Source organism: Scyliorhinus torazame, chromosome 13 (genome assembly GCF_047496885.1).
Source record: "Scyliorhinus torazame isolate Kashiwa2021f chromosome 13, sScyTor2.1, whole genome shotgun sequence".
Lineage (NCBI taxonomy): Eukaryota > Metazoa > Chordata > Chondrichthyes > Carcharhiniformes > Scyliorhinidae > Scyliorhinus > Scyliorhinus torazame.
Window position 1 is genome coordinate 200,392,420 of NC_092719.1, and position 16,422 is coordinate 200,408,841.

The following is a 16,422-nucleotide window of genomic DNA, read 5'->3' on the forward strand; positions in this document are numbered from 1 at the left end:
TCCGACTTGTGCCTTGTGTCATGAGAATGTCACTTTAACAAATGTTTGTCTGCTCATGTTACTGCAGTGGTGTCAGAGAGTGGGTGGAGCTGGATTGTCTGTCAGCTTTTAGTTTTACTTTGAGAAAGGCTTGGGTGTGTCTGTGTTTTTTGGGTTTTGTTTTCGTGTTGGAGCTGCAGTCAGCCACAGAAGGTGTAATGTTGTTCTCTCTGCCATGTAAAGACTATCTCTTGATCATTTGATGAATTCAGAGTTATAACTGTTCTCCGTAGTGAATTTAAACCTGATGTGCTTCTGTTAAAAAAAATTTTTTAATGTCATATGGATGTTAAAAGGAAAGTTTAAGGATTACTTAATGTTGTATTCTTTGGGGCTTGTATTTGACTTGATAGTTGCTAAGATGTTCACTCTGTTTTAAAAAGGTTAACTTGAGTTCATAGAAAAAACATTGTTTTGCTTTAAAAAAATACCTTTCCATTTCTGCTGTACCACACCTGTAGATAGGGCAGTGTGCTCCCCATTCCACAATCTATTAAAAGTCATGGGTCAGGTGAACTCCATGAAACACTTTGGGGTTCTCTAAACCCTGGCCCATAACACTTGTAAATGGTGGACAGGCTTTGGGGAGGTCACGAGGTGTGTTACTCTTCATAGGATTCCTACACTTTAGACCTGCTGTGGTAGCCACAATATTAATATGGCTAGTCCAGTTCAGTTTCTGATCAATGGTAACCCCAATATGTTTATTGTGGGGATTCAGCGATGGTAATGTAATTGAATATCAAGGGACTGTGGTTAGATCCTCTCTTGTAGGAGACAGTCATTGCTTGGCACTTGTGTGGTGCGAATGTAACTTGCCACTTATCAGTCCAAGCCTGGATATTGTCCAGGTCTTGCTGCATTTGGACGTGGACTGCTTCATTATCTGAGGAGTCGTGAACGGTGCAGAACATCTGCAAACATTTCCCTCCTTACCTTGTGATGGAAGGGAGGTCATTGATGAAGCAGCTAAAGATGGTTGGGCCCGGGACTTTGCCTTGAGGAACTCTGCAGTGATGTCCTGGAGCTGAGATGATTGACCTCCGACAACCGCAACCATCTCCCTTTGTGCCAGGTATGACTACAACCAGTGGAGAGTTTCCCCCTTGATTCCCATTGACTCAAGTTTTGCTCGGGTTCCTTGATGCCATACTCGGTGAAATGCTGCCTTGATGTCAAGGGCAGTCACTCTTCCCTCATCCTCACCTCTAGCATTTCAGCTCTTTTGACCATGTTTGAACCAAGGCTGTAATGAGGTCAGGTGTTAAATTACTCTGGCGGAACCCAAACTGAGCGTCCGTGAGCAGGTTATTGCTGAGTAAGTGCCGCTTGATAGCACTGTTGATGACTCCTTCCATCACTTTGCTGACGATGGAGAGTAGACTGACAGGGCGGTAATTGGCTGGTTTGGATTTGTCCTGTTTCTTGTGTACAGAACACACCTGGGCAATTTTCCACATTGCCGGGTAGATGTTAATGTGGTAGCTGTACTGAAACTGCTTGGCTGGGGTGCAGCAAGTTCTGGAACACAGGTCTTTGGTACTATTGCCGGAATATTGTCAGGGCCCATGCCTTTGCAGTATTCGGTGCCTTTAGCTGTTACTTGATATCACGTGGAGGGAATCATATTGACTGAAGATCTGTGATGCTGGGACCTCTGAAGGAGACCGAGATGGATCAGTGTGTGATGGTCACTTCTACCGTTACTGTGATGGATTGATGAATCTGCAGCAGGCAGGTTGGTGAGGATGTGGTCAAGTATGGTTTTCCCTCTTGTTGGTTCCTCATCACCTGCTGCAGTCCTAGTCTAGCAGCAATGTCCTTTAAGACCCACCCAATTCAGTCTGTGGTGGTACTACCGAGCCACTCTTGGTGATGGGCATTGAAGTCCCCCACCCAGAGTATATTCTACGCCCTTGCCATCCTCAGTGTCTCCTCCAAATGATGTTCAACATTGAGGAGTACTGATTCATCAGCTGATGGTGAACAGTACGTGGTAATCAGCAGGAGACTCCCCTTGCCTGTGTTTAATCTGAAGCCATGAGACCTCATGGGGTCCAGAGACAATGTTGAGGACTCCCAGGACAACTTCCTCCCGACTGTATACCAGTGTGCCGCCACCTCTGCTGGGTCTGTCTTGCCGGTGAGGCAGGACATAACCAGGAATGGTGATAGTGATGTCTGGGACATTGTAAGGTATGATTCAGTGAGTGTGACTGTCAGGCTGTTGCTTGACTAGTCTGTGAGACAGCTCTCCCAACTTTGGTACAAGCCCTCAGGTGGAGGACTTTGCAGGGTTGACGGGGCTCGGTTTGCCTTTGTCGTTTCCGGCGCCTGGGTCGATGCCGGATGGTCCGTTTGATTTCATTCCTTTTTGCGTTTTTGTAGCAGTTGAATCCAACTGCTAGGTTACAGCTTGCTGGGTGTCAGAGAGCATTTAAGAGTCAACCACATTGCTGTGGGTTAAGAGTCACATGCAGGCCAGACCAGGTAAGGATGGCAGATTTGTGAACCAGCTGAGTTTTTACAACAATCGGCAATGGTTTCATGATCATCATTAGACTTTAATTCCAGACAATTTATTGAGTTTAAATTTCACCACCTGACGTGGTGGGATTTGAACCCGGGTCCCTGAATTCTAGTTCAGTGACAATACCACTACCCCACTGCCTATCCTGATGCTGTGAGACCTTATGGTCTTAGAGTCAGTGTTGAGGACTCCCAGGGCCACTCCCTCCTGACTGCACATTGTGTTGTATTGCCACCTCTGCCGAGTCAGTCCTGACATTGGGATGATGGAGGATTCATAGACATTAGCTGTATGGTATGATTATGCTACAGTTCTCCCAATTTTGGAATAAGTCCCCAGATATTAGGGCACGTTGGGCGTGCCTTTGTTGTTTCTGGTGCCTATATCAAGGACATTAGTGAACTATATGTTTTTTTTTTTGCAGCAATTCGCTAGATTCATGATCATTACTGAGACTAGGTTTTTATTACAGATATTAATTTAATTTAAATTCCCCAACTGCCGTGATGGGATTTGAACTCGGGAGCTGAAGCATTAATTTAAGCTGCTGGAATACTTATCCGCTATCATTTCCCCTGTGCTACTTTGAAAGTGTTGTGTGCATTTCTCTATATATTTGCATGCATCTGAACTGACTTCATATCATTTCTGGTTCCATTACTACATTTTGTTGTTGAAATACAACAAAAATTGAGAAATAAATATTACGTTATGTCCTCTGCTATTGTCAAAACTCACGAGGGAGCAACCTGTTAAATATTCATTTGTTTGCGTTGTAAAAGGAGAGATTTGAAATTGGTTGTTCAACAAAATCCCTAAAGCTTGCCATCAACAAAATATGTATTGGAAAACATTATCGCATTGGTTTTCCCAAATTTTATGATTTATGAATTGATTTGGCTCATACGTTTTGTACGCAGGGAGTCCCACAAGTATTTTAGTCACACAAAATGTCCCCGTTGTCGACTCGATTTTACATGAGTCCATTTTTGTTCTTCCAGGAGTTTCACTATCGTCCTGTTGGAAGCGATGCATGCCTGCCTTGTGACTGCTATCCCATTGGCTCGTTTTCCAGGTCATGCGATCAAGAAACCGGCCAATGCCACTGTAGACCAGGAGTGATTGGACGTCAGTGCAACCGGTGTGATAATCCCTTTGCGGAGGTTACGCACAGCGGGTGTGAAGGTGAGAAATGTTCCCTGGGGATATTTTACTACTCGCCTCTGAAAAACAAATGTAGAATTGTGTTTTACTCTTGGACAGTTGGGAAGATTAGATTAACTTTGTGCCATAAATGAAATTTCTCAAACTGCACTGATTTAATTTTCACACTCTGCACTAACAGTCTGTCTAATTGGCTGGCGTGGTCTCTCCCTAACACTGCAGGGTTGTCATTTTGAAATTGACATTTGAAGTAACGGTGCTGTTACATTGTGTATTTTTGTATGGACATATAAGTTACTGTGTCCAGTGTAATGGTTCAGTGCACTGAACATATTCATACCAAGTACCTCTGACTGCTATTTCAGTGGTGACGTTAACTTGTTTTGAATAAACTGTATAATGCTGGTTTAGCACACTGGGCTAAATCGTTGGCTTTTAAAGCAGACCAAGGCAGGCCAGCCGCATGGTTCAATTCCCGTACCAGCCTCCCCGAACAGGCACCGGAATGTGGCGACTAGGGGCTTTTCACAGTAACTTCATTGAAGACTACTCGTGACAATAAGCGATTTTCATTTTCATTTTCATTTTCATTTCATTTTCATTTTCAGAAAGTGGGGTGGTGGGGAGAGGGGAAAGGAGGGTGGTGGGGAGAGCGGGAGTTGGAGTGTTGGTGAAGGAGGGGCCCAATAGGGCACGGCCTGAACTATCTCCAGTGACAGAGAAACAAAAGAACCTTAAATTATGATGTGCCAGATTCTGGGAGTTCCCCAGAGGGGGTGAGGGGTGACACAGTGTCAGGCACGAGTGAGACCCACACCCCGCTACAGAGCATCTCCTGCACCCTGCGCTCCCGACACTGGGCGGCTGACAGCCTTCGGACAGTCGCCCTCTGGGCCCGAATCCTCCACCACACTGAGTGCGGCGGGCGACACAGGCATGCCACCGGGATCATCGATAGGCGGGATCTCCTCAGGGTCCTCCCGGGGTCCCGGACTAGTGGGAGGCGGTGGTGCAGATGCCTGCTCCGCCCCCGTCGCCTGGTCACTGGAAGGCCCCGAAAATAACTCCAGAAACATGTCCTGGAAGGTGGCAGAGGTGCCCAAAGACAGCAGTTGGGACAGAGGGTCTTCCAAACCATAACCCGCTAAGAACCTAAGAAGCAGGGGGTTATCGCTGACCCCCTCCCCTGAGAAATTGAACAAGTCCGGGGTGCTAAATTGCACTGGGTGGAACGGGCCCTCTCTGGTCCCGTCCGACCCCGAAGCACCCTGCTCAGGGGCAGCAGCAGCTGCTGGGATTTCCACACTATTCTCCTGCCTCTTTTCTTTCGGGGACTGGGCGTGACATTGATGGAAAAGAATCTGGATTGATGCCGTTTGCGGGGGAGAGGGTCACATGCCGGTGAGACCTGTATCTCTGGAGGCCCCTCCAGGCTGACTCCTTGTCCCTCAGTGCTTCTCTCCAGAATTTGTGGCTGGGACAGAGCACCCTCTGGTTCGAGGTCGCGCACCTCACTACCGCCACCCAGAGGGGCCCGCGCAGAAGTGTCGCTGGGCCCAGCATCCGATGTTGAAATGTCACCGGGCTGAGGGTGTTGCTGGATGATGGTGGGGTGAGGTGTAACGGCTGCACCCGGGTCAGTAGCCAGGGGCACTGGGTCAGTCAGGGTCAGAGGGTCAGAAGGACCTGACTGCTGTCGAATCGCCCTGTTGATCTTGCTCTCAGCCTTCTGGCCACTCAGCTGTCCCCTCACCTCCACGCCAGTGGAAGTAGAGGGGGTGGCAGCACCATCAGTAGCAGTGTTAGAGGTGGGGCAATTTTTTCTAATATATCCTTCCTACCTTGCAGGCGTGGCACCGCACGCCACCCGCGGACCAGAAGATGCGGTAGGTCTTGTCCCCAAAAGGGATCTCAAAAGTTCCTTCAAGGGCCTCCTCCCGGGCCAGGCAAACAAAGACCTGGCGCCGGAATGAGAAAATATGCTAGAGGGAGGGATCTTTGAGGCCGAGCGGGAGCAGTATCACCCCTGACCGTACCTCCCCCAGTTGATGGAGGTGGGTGAGGAGGAACTCCGTGGGAATAAAAGGCGGGAGAGTTACTGAAGGGGAGGAGGGGGGTGTGGGGGAAGGCACAGGAGGATGGGGCACAGGGGGACGGACCGTAGTGTGCCCCGAGTACTAGGGAGGAGCAGGAAGCTAAGGCATAAAAGGACAGGCTGGTGCTGAGAAAAGTCTTGCGGCCTGGTCCCCCAAAAAGGTCTTCGATCCAGCAGCGGGTGGGTGGGTGGGGGACAGGTCTTCAGCCCAGCAAGGGCCCAGCAAAACAGTCCTCGCGAGATCTAAGGTGTTCTTGCAAGACGCCACAATGTGAATTGTGGGTGGGATCACTTTTTAGCATATCTGCATATTAGAGTGAGGCCTCCAGGTGCTTGTCCTCTGGGCATGGTGGCATCCTGGCATTGCTGGTGCCACCTGGGCACCCTGGCAGTACCCTTGCCAGCTGGCAGTGCCAAGGTGCCAAGCTGGAGAGTACAGGGGGGGTCCGAGGACCCCTTATTATTGAGTTGAGGCTTGGGGGGGTTTGTGGGTCGAGTCGGGGGCTCGAGAGCTGGACGTCATTTAAAAATGGCATCCCGATCGCCTCCTGCGCTGAAGAGCTCCTTCGAGCTGTGGTCACTTAAGGGCCTTTTCTCACCCAGTCTCAATTTTTAGGTTGGTGGGCGCGGATAGGGTGAGAAACTGACAAAAAACCTTTTCTTCAGCTCGGATGGGTATGAGGCTCAATTTGAAGGGCCACTCAAGTTGGAGTGTCCTCCTTTCTCGAACCTTGGAGCCCCCCGCCTGACAAACAACTCTCACAGGTGGGACCTCCTTCCAAGGCCGGATGGAAGTCTTGCCCATTGCCAAGCAACACTCAAGTGAGCATTAAGTGGCAGTGGGATTTCAAGAGTTGGCTTGCCATCCTTAAAATCCTACCCACTGTGTAGGATGAAAAATAAAGAATGGCCTGGCTAAGACATTGCTAATTTGTTTTGCACTCTGACCAAGTCACTGTCTTTACAAGAGATGATAAAATTGAGTTGATGGGGAAGAAGAAAGAGCTAGTTGTGTGCTGAATATAAAATAGAACAGTGTTATGGGTGTGCTACACTGTTTTTGTAATGCAGAGAAAAGAACGTATTACATGCAGGATACAAAGAACTGGAGATATTTTACATGGAAGATAACAAAAATGTGGGTGATGTACACCGGATAATGGGATTGGTATTGTTGATAAGCTAGAAGTGTGTTCCATGGTGAATAATATGGAACTGAGAGTGTTTCATGGGGACAATGTACAATTACAAGGGGGTCCTGCATGGACGATAAAAAACATGTAGGAGCGTACTTTTTTAAATTCATTCTTGGAAGGTGGGTGTCGCAGGCAAGGCCAGCATTTATTGCCCATCCCTAACTGCCCTCGAACTGAGTGACATTTTAAGAGTCAACCACATTGCTGTGTATCTGGAGTCACATGTAGGCCAGACCAGGTAAGGATAGCAGAACCAGTTGGGTTTTTAACGACAATCGACAATGGTTTCATGGCCATTCCAGATTTTTATTGAATTCAGATTTCACCATCTGCAATGGTGGGATTCGAACCCTGATCTCCAAGGCGTTACCTTGGTTGTCTGGATTACTAGTCCAGTGACAATACCACTACGTCACCGCCTCCCCTATGTGGTAAGATAATACACTTAAAATTTCAGGCAATGCAATAAACTGAGAGAGATCTTGAAAAAACTTGTCAGTGACCTTTAAAACTGTTACTATGCCACATGTTGCTATTGCTTTGGTTTTACATAAGGTTACTGGAATAATATAGACAATAATTTGGCGCAGATCCTCCGAAACGGGTGCACCCATCATTTACCCCGATTTAAGCTGCACAGTTACCAATTTTTGATGGAACCTTTGCACCTTCTGTTCTTGAATCCAGCAACAAGTAGACTCGGGAGACCAAGTGGCGACTGAAATTCCAGCCAATTCACACCCCTTTATTTCATCATGAACCTTTATGGTCTGTCTTCAGTTCATTGACTTGCACAATTTTTAAACTGACCTATCGCCACGACCACCCCCAATACTGTGCACAGCGTCACCCCTGAATCCAACACCCTCACCACACAATAGTGCCTCCATTCACATCCCCAACATTGTACATCCACCATCCCTGACAATGCTCCACTCACCACTCTTTCCCCCCCCCCCCCCCCCCCATTCCTGCAGCGCTCACCCCCTCACTTTTGAGGGGGATATAGGGTGGTTGAGTACTGTTGAGGTGGTGGGGCTTAGTCAGCACAGGGATGGGTGAGCACTGTCAGCGGGTATGAGAATAGTGGGCAGTGTCGGGGGTTGAACATTGCCAGGAGGGGAGTGAGTGTTGTCTGAGGGTGCTGAGTTGAATTGAGGTTGAGCTATGTTGGGAATGCTTTGTTGATGTAGTGCTAGAATGTTTTACGCTGATCCACAGGCTTCACACCTACTGTGAAAAGCTCTATGTAAATGTGTGTAAAAATCAGGGTAGACTTCCCAAGTCTACATTGTTCTGGCAATGCCTCCAATTGTTGTTGGGAAGTGTGCAACAACCTTGGCAGGGTAAAATCGGTAATAGGAAGTTTAAACTTCCTTTATAAGTACCATGCATATGCACCAGTTGGGGTTTTCTCAGGTCCTAAGGCATATCAGCAATTTACATTTGTCGCCACTCCCCACACCGGAAGATTCGGACCAATAAATCCTCATCATAACTGTGAAACTCACATTATATGTGTGGTCCATTAGCTTTAATAGGCCCACAATGTACAGTCATTATGTACTATATTTGACAAGCTACTACTGCAACAAATCGCCATTACATCTGAAGATCAATGATTGGATCTATTAAAGCGATTCTTACAGTTTCACTGCAGCTATTAGTGTTTTAGATAGTGCATTTACATTTTGTGCAGCATATTTCATTACAGCAGTTCTAATTACACTGGATACTTCCCAATTGAGTCTTAAAATTCTGTGTAACAAAATAAAAGGTGAAATATACAATTAACTGCTGGAATGTGAATATAATTTGTTCCACAATCATTGAATTGTAAATACATTATGCTGCAATAAATATTATTGTAAATTGTCACTCAGCCGTAATAAAAGTCAACGGTTGTAAAAAATGAAAGTTGAGCTGAATCTTGAGCCCCAATAGTGTGAAGACAGTCTGGGAATTGAACATTAAGCAGCCAGAGTTGGACTAAGAATTTTGCTTCTATGAGTGCTGCTGTGCAGTGAGGCTTGTGAAATTTCTCTTCCCTCTTAGGGAACAATGGACCCTGTATCAATGGAGACCTGAAAACTGGCAATGCATGTTGCACAGAATTGTGGCAAAGTTATCCTTTACACTGTGTTATTAAGTTAGCATGCCATTTGGCGAACTGAGAAATAACAACTTGCATTTATGGTGCCTTTAATGTCCTCTAGCTTTCCCCCTGTATTTTTCTCCAAGTTAAACGCTTTCATAGAACCCTTACAGTGCAGAAGGAGGCCATTTGGCCCATTGAGACTGCACTGATGCTCCAAAAGAGCACCCTGTCCCGTAACCCTACCTAAACCTTTGGGCAATTTATCATGGCCAATCCACCTAAACCGCACATCTGTGGATTGTGGGAAACGCCCAAGGCTGGAATCGAACCCAGGTCCCCGGTGCTGTAAAGCAGTAGTGCCACCCAATGTGTAAAGTAGGGAAACCCAGAGTCTATATTCTCGCAGCCAGGTCCTGCAAATTTCAATGAAACAAATGACCAGATAATCTGTTTTGATAATTTTGGTTGATGGTAAATATTAGCCATAGTGCTGGAAACATTTTTCTGTTCTTGTTCAAATAGAACCATGGGCTCTTTCATCTTCACTTGAGAAGGCAGATGTCTTGGTTTAACCTCTCGTTGAAAAGTCACCACTGACAGTAAGCATTCTCCCAGTACTGCACTGAAGTGCCAGCGTACATTATGCGGCTAACTATCAGGACTGGATCTTAAACCCATGGCGTTCTGCCTCAGATGAGGATGGTGGTTACCCCTGAGAGGTCTCGGCTCATTTCACTGAGCTGAGGGCTTCATCTTTTTTTCAGGAAGAGAAAGGACTTATTCAGGTCGCTGAAAGGGAGAATTAAGTAAATCAGTCCTGTGAATTCTAAGATAGCAAGAAAAATTGTTTTAAAACCGAGTGCTGGAAATACTCAACAGGTCTGGCAGCATCTATGGAGAAGGAAACAATTAACGTGTGCGTCGAATACGGCTCTTCAAAACTGAAGGAAGGTAGAAACATGATGGGGCTTAAGCAGTTAAAAGGGGCGAGGGGAGGAAGATCTGGAATAGACTAGAGGGCAGGAAATATTAAATAACAAAGATGTCATGGGGTGGTAATGGTGTAATAAAGAACAATGCATTTGCCCAAAAGGTTGTTCATTAACAATTAGTTGTTGAAGGAGTTCTGTTTTGATGGTAGAAGGTTGGAGTGAGTTGCCTCAGGGTCCGGTGTATTTGTAATTTCCATCAATTACTTGGATTTAAAAGCTCAATTAAAATTCAACCAATTTACAGATTATATCAAACGAGGAGAAACCGTAGAATCAGCTGGAATAATTTAGGAATTACAGAATGAGCTGAGTGAAATATGCAGGTGGCTGAACAATGGCCTATGGAATTTACTGCAAATATTCTACATAGAACGGGCGACAAACATGTTCCATGAATTGTATTTAAATAGCTATGGATGAAAGGAATTAGGAGTCTTGATGGACTTCATGCCCAACATATTCACCCAGTAAGCAGCAATCGAAAATCGCGAGAATGATGAACTATATAACCATAATAGTAATACACAGGTTTGAGGAAGAATTGATCAAACTGTACACTGCTTTGCTCAGATGCAGCATGGGTATTGCGTCCATTTCTAGCTTCCAAGAGACAAACTGAAGACAATCTACAATCTGGCATAAAAGCTCAGAGTCATGAGGAAACAAGAGTTTTTTCTGCTTGGAAATGAGGCATTTGGGAGGTGGTCTTTTCAAAGTCTATATCATTGTTAAGAGAATATAAAATGTAAATCTACATCATGACTAAATTTAATTGAGAGAAGAGAGCATGGGGAGATGCTCTCAAATTAGGGCTGATATTAGAAAGTGCTGCACATAAAGAGTTATCATAGGTGAAATGGGCTTCCAAGTAGAGTGTTGAATGTGAAAATCCTGGACTTATTTAAGAAAAGGAGGGACTTGATGTTTCTGGATGGATAAATTAAGGGCTGTGTTTACTGCCAATGCTGTGTGTTTGTAGCTGTGCTGCTTTAACCTGTGATGTCATTGCGAGCAACTGAGTCGGCAGCGACCAGGAGCAGAGACACTTAAACGACCATTAATGATAGTGATTAAAAAAGCTAGATCTTCTCCTCCCTGTTTTCCCTCCATTCATTCCATGCAGTTTACACTTTCAACTCTTTGCTTCTTATTAATCCCATTCCTCACCCAGTTTGGTATCGGTGACGGCCTTTTCACTCAGGTGTCTGATTTACTCCAGATGACAGCACTTTCTGCTGGGGTTAATATCAGAAATTGAATGTGGTTATAATTAATGTAAGGAGGCTGAAGATGTGGGGGTTAAATAAGGAATCTTCTGGGGGTAACTTGTCTTCATAGGGTTAATCTCTAGGCCTGCTCAGACTCCAGTCATGGTTGCAGACTCACTGCAAGGTGAGTCAGTTGTCCATGTTGCATTGGTGAAAAATTGATGGTCGACAGCAGAGAGATTTGATTACACATTCCTAATCCCTGGGTTTTCATTGGCTCTGTGCCTCCTGCAAATGCGTCATTGGTTTCTGCACATGTACAAACAAGAGGAGATAAGAGGTTAGTGTGCAAAATTCAAGCACATGGAACTGGGGATAATATACTGGCATTGACTGGGAATTGGTTAGCAGACATGAAACAGAGGAGGAATAAATGCATCTTTTCAGAGTGGAAGGGGGTGACTAGTGGGGGGGTACCACAGGGATCAGTGCTTGGGTCCCGGCTATTGACAATACAGAACAACGATTTGGATGAGGGAATCAAATGTAACATTCCAAGTTTGCTGATGACACAAAACTTGGTAGGAATGTGAGTGGTGCAACGTCAAGATGGTTTCGAGAAGTTAAGTGAAAGGGAAATACCATGGCAGGTGCAGTATAATGTGGATAAGTGTGAGGTTATCCACTTGTAGGAAAAACAGAAATGGTGATAGATTGTAAAATGTTGATGTACAAAAAGACCTGGGTGTCCTCATAAACCAGTCACTGAAAGCAAGCATGCAGATGCAGCAAGCAGTTGGGAAGCCAAATGGTATGTTGGCCTTCATTGCAAGAGGATTTGAGTACAGGAACGAAGATGTCTTATTACAGCTGTACAGGGCCTTGGTGAGACCACACCTGATGTATTGTGTGCAGTTTTGGTCTCCTTACCAAACACATATACTTGCCATAGAAGGAGTGCAGTGAAGGCTCACCAGACATTCCCAGGATGGCAGGGTTGTTGGGCGAGGAGAATTTAGGTCGACTAAGCCTGCATTCACTGAAGTTTAAAAGAAAGAGAGGAGATTTCATTGAAATGTATAAAATTCTGACAGGGGTCAGGGCTGGACAGACCGAATGCAGGGATGATGTTTCCCCTGGCTTGAGGTGTCTAGCACAAGAGGTCACAGTCTCAGGATGCAGAGTAGGCCATTTAGGACTGAGATTAGAAGACATTTCTTCACTTAGGAAGCGGGGAACTGTAAAATTCACGACCACATCAGGCTATGGAGGTCAAATCACCGTATTTAAGAAAGACAAAAGATAGTTTGTAGACAGTAAGGGTGTCAAGGGGTATGAGGAGAGAGCGGAAGTATGACATTGATACAGAGGATCACATTGAATGGCGGATCAGGCTCGAGGGGCTGAAAAGCCTAATCTTCCTATTTTCTATGTTTTAAGTGCGCAAGCGCAGACTGGTATCAACAGCCATTTCGCACAGCCATCTTGAGTTGATGGGAGACCGTGTAAATTAAGATGGGATAAATAGCTGCCTCTGATCATAATTAACAAAAGATAACAGTTCAGGTGAAATTCATAAGAACATAAGACCTAGGAACAGGAGTAGGCCATCTGGCCCCTCGAGCATGCTCCGCCATTCAATGAGATCATGGCTGATCTTTGTGGACTCAGCTCCACTCTCCGGCCCGTACACCATGTCCCCGAATCCCTTTAATCTTTAGAAAGGTATCTATCTTTTTCTTAAAGACGTTGAAAGAAGGAGCCTCAACTGCTTCACTGGGCAAGGAATTCCAGAGATTCACAACTCTTTGGGTGAAGAAGTTCCTCCTACACTTCGTCCTAAATCTACTTCCCCTTATTTTGAGGCTATGCCCCCTAGTTCTGCTTTCCCCGACCACTGAAAACAATCTGCCCGCATCTATCCTATCTATTCCCTTCATAATTTTATATGTCTCAATAAGATCCCCCCCGCATCCTTCTAAACTCCAATGAGTACAGTCCCAGTCTACTCAGCCTCTCGTCATAATCTAATCCCCTCAACTCTGGGATCAACCTAGTGAATCTCCTCTGCACTCCCTCCAGTGCCAATATGTCCTTTCTCAGGTAAGGAGACCAAAACTGAACACAATACTCCAGATGCGGCCTCACCAACACCCTATACAATTGCAGCATAACCTCCCTAGTCTTGAACTCCATCCCTCTAGCAACGAAAGACAAAACTCGATTAGCCTTCTTAATCACCTGTTGCACCTGCACACCAACTTTTTGCGACTCGTGCACCAGCACACCCAGGTCCTTCTGCACAGCAGCATGTTTTAACATCTTACCGTTTAAATAATAATCCATTCTGCTGTTATTTCTCCCAAAATGGATAGCCTCACACTTGGCAACATTGAATTCCATCTGCCAGACCCTAACCCATTCACCCAACCTATCCAAATCCTTCTGCAGTCTTCCGGTATCCTCTGCACTTTTTGCTTTACCACTCATCTTAGTGTCGTCTGCAAACTTTGCCACATTGCACTTGGTCCCCAACTCCAAATCGTCTATGTAAATTGTGAACAACTGCGGGCCCAACACTGATCCTTGAGGGACCCCACTAGTTACAGGTTGCCAACCAGAGAAACACCCATTTATCCCCACTCTCTGCTTTCTGTTAGTTAACCAATAATCTACCCATGCTACCACTTTACCCTCAATGCCATGCATCTTTAGTTTATGCAGCAACCTTTTGTGTGGCACCTTGTCAAAAGCTTTCTGGAAATCCAGATATACCACATCCATTGGCTCCCCGTTATCTACTGCACTGGTAAAGTCCTCAGAAAATGCTACCAAATTAGTCAGACATGACCTACCCTTTGTGAACCCATGCTGCGTCTGCCCAATGGGACAATTTCCCTCCGGGTGCCCCGCTATTTCCTCCTTAATGATAGATTCCAGCATTTTCCCTACAACCGAAGTTAAGCTTACCGGCCTATAATTACCCGCTTTCTGCCGACCTCCTTTTTTAAACAGTGGTGTCACGTTTGCTACTTTCCAATCCTCTGGGACCACCCCAGAGTCTAGTGAATTTTGATAAATTATCACTAGTGCATTTACAATTTCCCTAGCCATCTCTTTTAACATTCTGGGATGCATCCCATCAGGGCCAGGAGACTTGTCTACCTTTAGCCCCATTAGCTTGCCCAATACTGCCTCCTTAGTGATTACAATCATCTCAAGGTCCTCACCTATCATATCTTTATTTCCATCAGTCACTGGCATGTTATTTGTGTCCTCCACTGTGAAGACTGACCCAAAAAACCTGTTCAGCTCCTCAGCCATTTCCCTGTCTCCTATTATTAAATCTCCCTTCTCATCTTCCAAAGGACCAATATTTACCTTAGCCACTCTTTTTTGTCTTATATATTTGTAGAAGCTTTTACTATCTGCTTTTATGTTCTGAGCCAGTTTACTTTCATAGTCTACCTTACTCTTCTTTATAGCTTTTTTAGTAGCTTTCTGTTGTCCCCTAAAGACTTCCCAGTCCTCTAGTCTCCCACTAATTTTTGCCACTTTGTATGTTTTTTCCTTCAATTTGATACTCTCCCTCACCTCCTTAGATATCCACGGTCGATTTTTCCCCTTTCTACCGTCTTTCTTTTTTGTCGGTATGAACCTTTTCTGAACACTGTGAAAGATCGCTCGGAAGGTTCTCCACTGTTCCTCAACTGCTTCACCATGAAGTCTTTGCTCCCAGTCTACCTTAGCTAGTTCTTCTCTCACCCCATTGTAATCGCCTTTGTTTAAGCACAAAACACTAGTGTTTGATTTTACCTTGTCATTCTCCAACTGTATTTTAAATTCCACCATATTGTGGTCGCTCCTTCCAAGAGGATCCCGAACTATGAGATCATTAATCCGTCCTGCCTCATTACACAGGACCAGATCTAGGACCGCTTGTTCCCTTGTAGGTTCCATTACATACTGTTCCAGGAAATTATCCGGGGCACATTCTATAAACTCCTCCTCAAGGCTGCCTTTACCAACCTGGTTAAAACAATCGATATGCAGATTAAAATCTCCCATGATAACCGCTGTACCATTTCTACATGCATCCGTTATTTCTTTGCTTATTGCCTGCCCTACCATCCTGTTACTATTTGGTGGCCTATAGACTACTCCTATCAGTGATCTTTTCGCCTTACTATTCCTGATTTCCACCCAAATTGATTCAACCTTGTCCTCCATAGCACCAATATCATCCCTTACTATTGTCCGGATGCCATCCTTAAACAACAAAGCTACACCACCGCCCTTACCGTCCATTCTATCCTTTCGTATAGTCTGATACCCTTGGATATTTAACTCCCAGTCGTGACCATCTTTTAACCATGTTTCAGTAATGGCCACTAAATCATAGTCATTCACGATGATTTGCGCCATCAACTCATTTACCTTATTTCGTATACTACGAGCATTCAGGTAAAGTACACTTATGCTGTTTTTTATGTCTTTGTTATGAATCCTAACACCTTGATCAGTAACTTTTCACAATTTATTTTTCCTCTTACCCTTTCTCCTAATTTTCCTTGTCTTTGAACCCATATCTCTACATAATAACCTGTCACGTAACCTGCTGCCTTGATCTCCATTAACCATTATACTGTCCATAGCTTTACACTTCCCTTCCCCCCAACTTGCTAGTTTAAAGTCCTTGTGACCAACGTATTTATCCTATTCGCTAGAACACTGGTCCCAGAATAGTTCAGGTGAAGACCGTCCCAACGGTACAGGTCCCCCCTGCCCCAGTACTGATGCCAATGCCCCATGAAATGGAATCCCTCTTTCCCGCACCACTCCTTAAGCCACGTGTTAACTTCCCTAATTTTCTCAACCCTATGCCAATTGGCACGTGGCTCGGGTAGTAATCCAGAGATTATAACCCTGGAGGACCTGTTCTTTAATTTAGTCCCTAGTGTTTGATAATCCCCAAACAGGTCCTCTTTCCTAGTCTTACCTATGTTGTTAGTCCCAACGTGAACCACAACAACTGGATCCTCTCCCTCCCTCTCCAAAATCCTTTCAAGCCGATCAGAGATGTCCCTCACCCTGGCACCA

At 45.3% G+C, this 16,422-nt stretch overlaps 1 protein-coding gene across 4 annotated transcripts in view; it reads left to right on the forward strand.

Moving 5' to 3' along the window:
• Nucleotides 1–16,422, forward strand: part of celsr3 (cadherin, EGF LAG seven-pass G-type receptor 3) — a 341,825-nt gene that overhangs the window by 213,325 nt on the left and 112,078 nt on the right. For all 4 annotated transcript variants that reach the window (XR_011934213.1, XM_072472880.1, XM_072472881.1 and 1 more), the window contains exon 15: nucleotides 3,571–3,754. Coding sequence is in view for 3 of the 4 variants with exons in the window: in XM_072472880.1 (XP_072328981.1) it covers nucleotides 3,571–3,754 (184 nt within the window). In the remaining variant the exon portion in view is untranslated. The remainder of the gene's footprint in view (nucleotides 1–3,570; nucleotides 3,755–16,422) is intronic.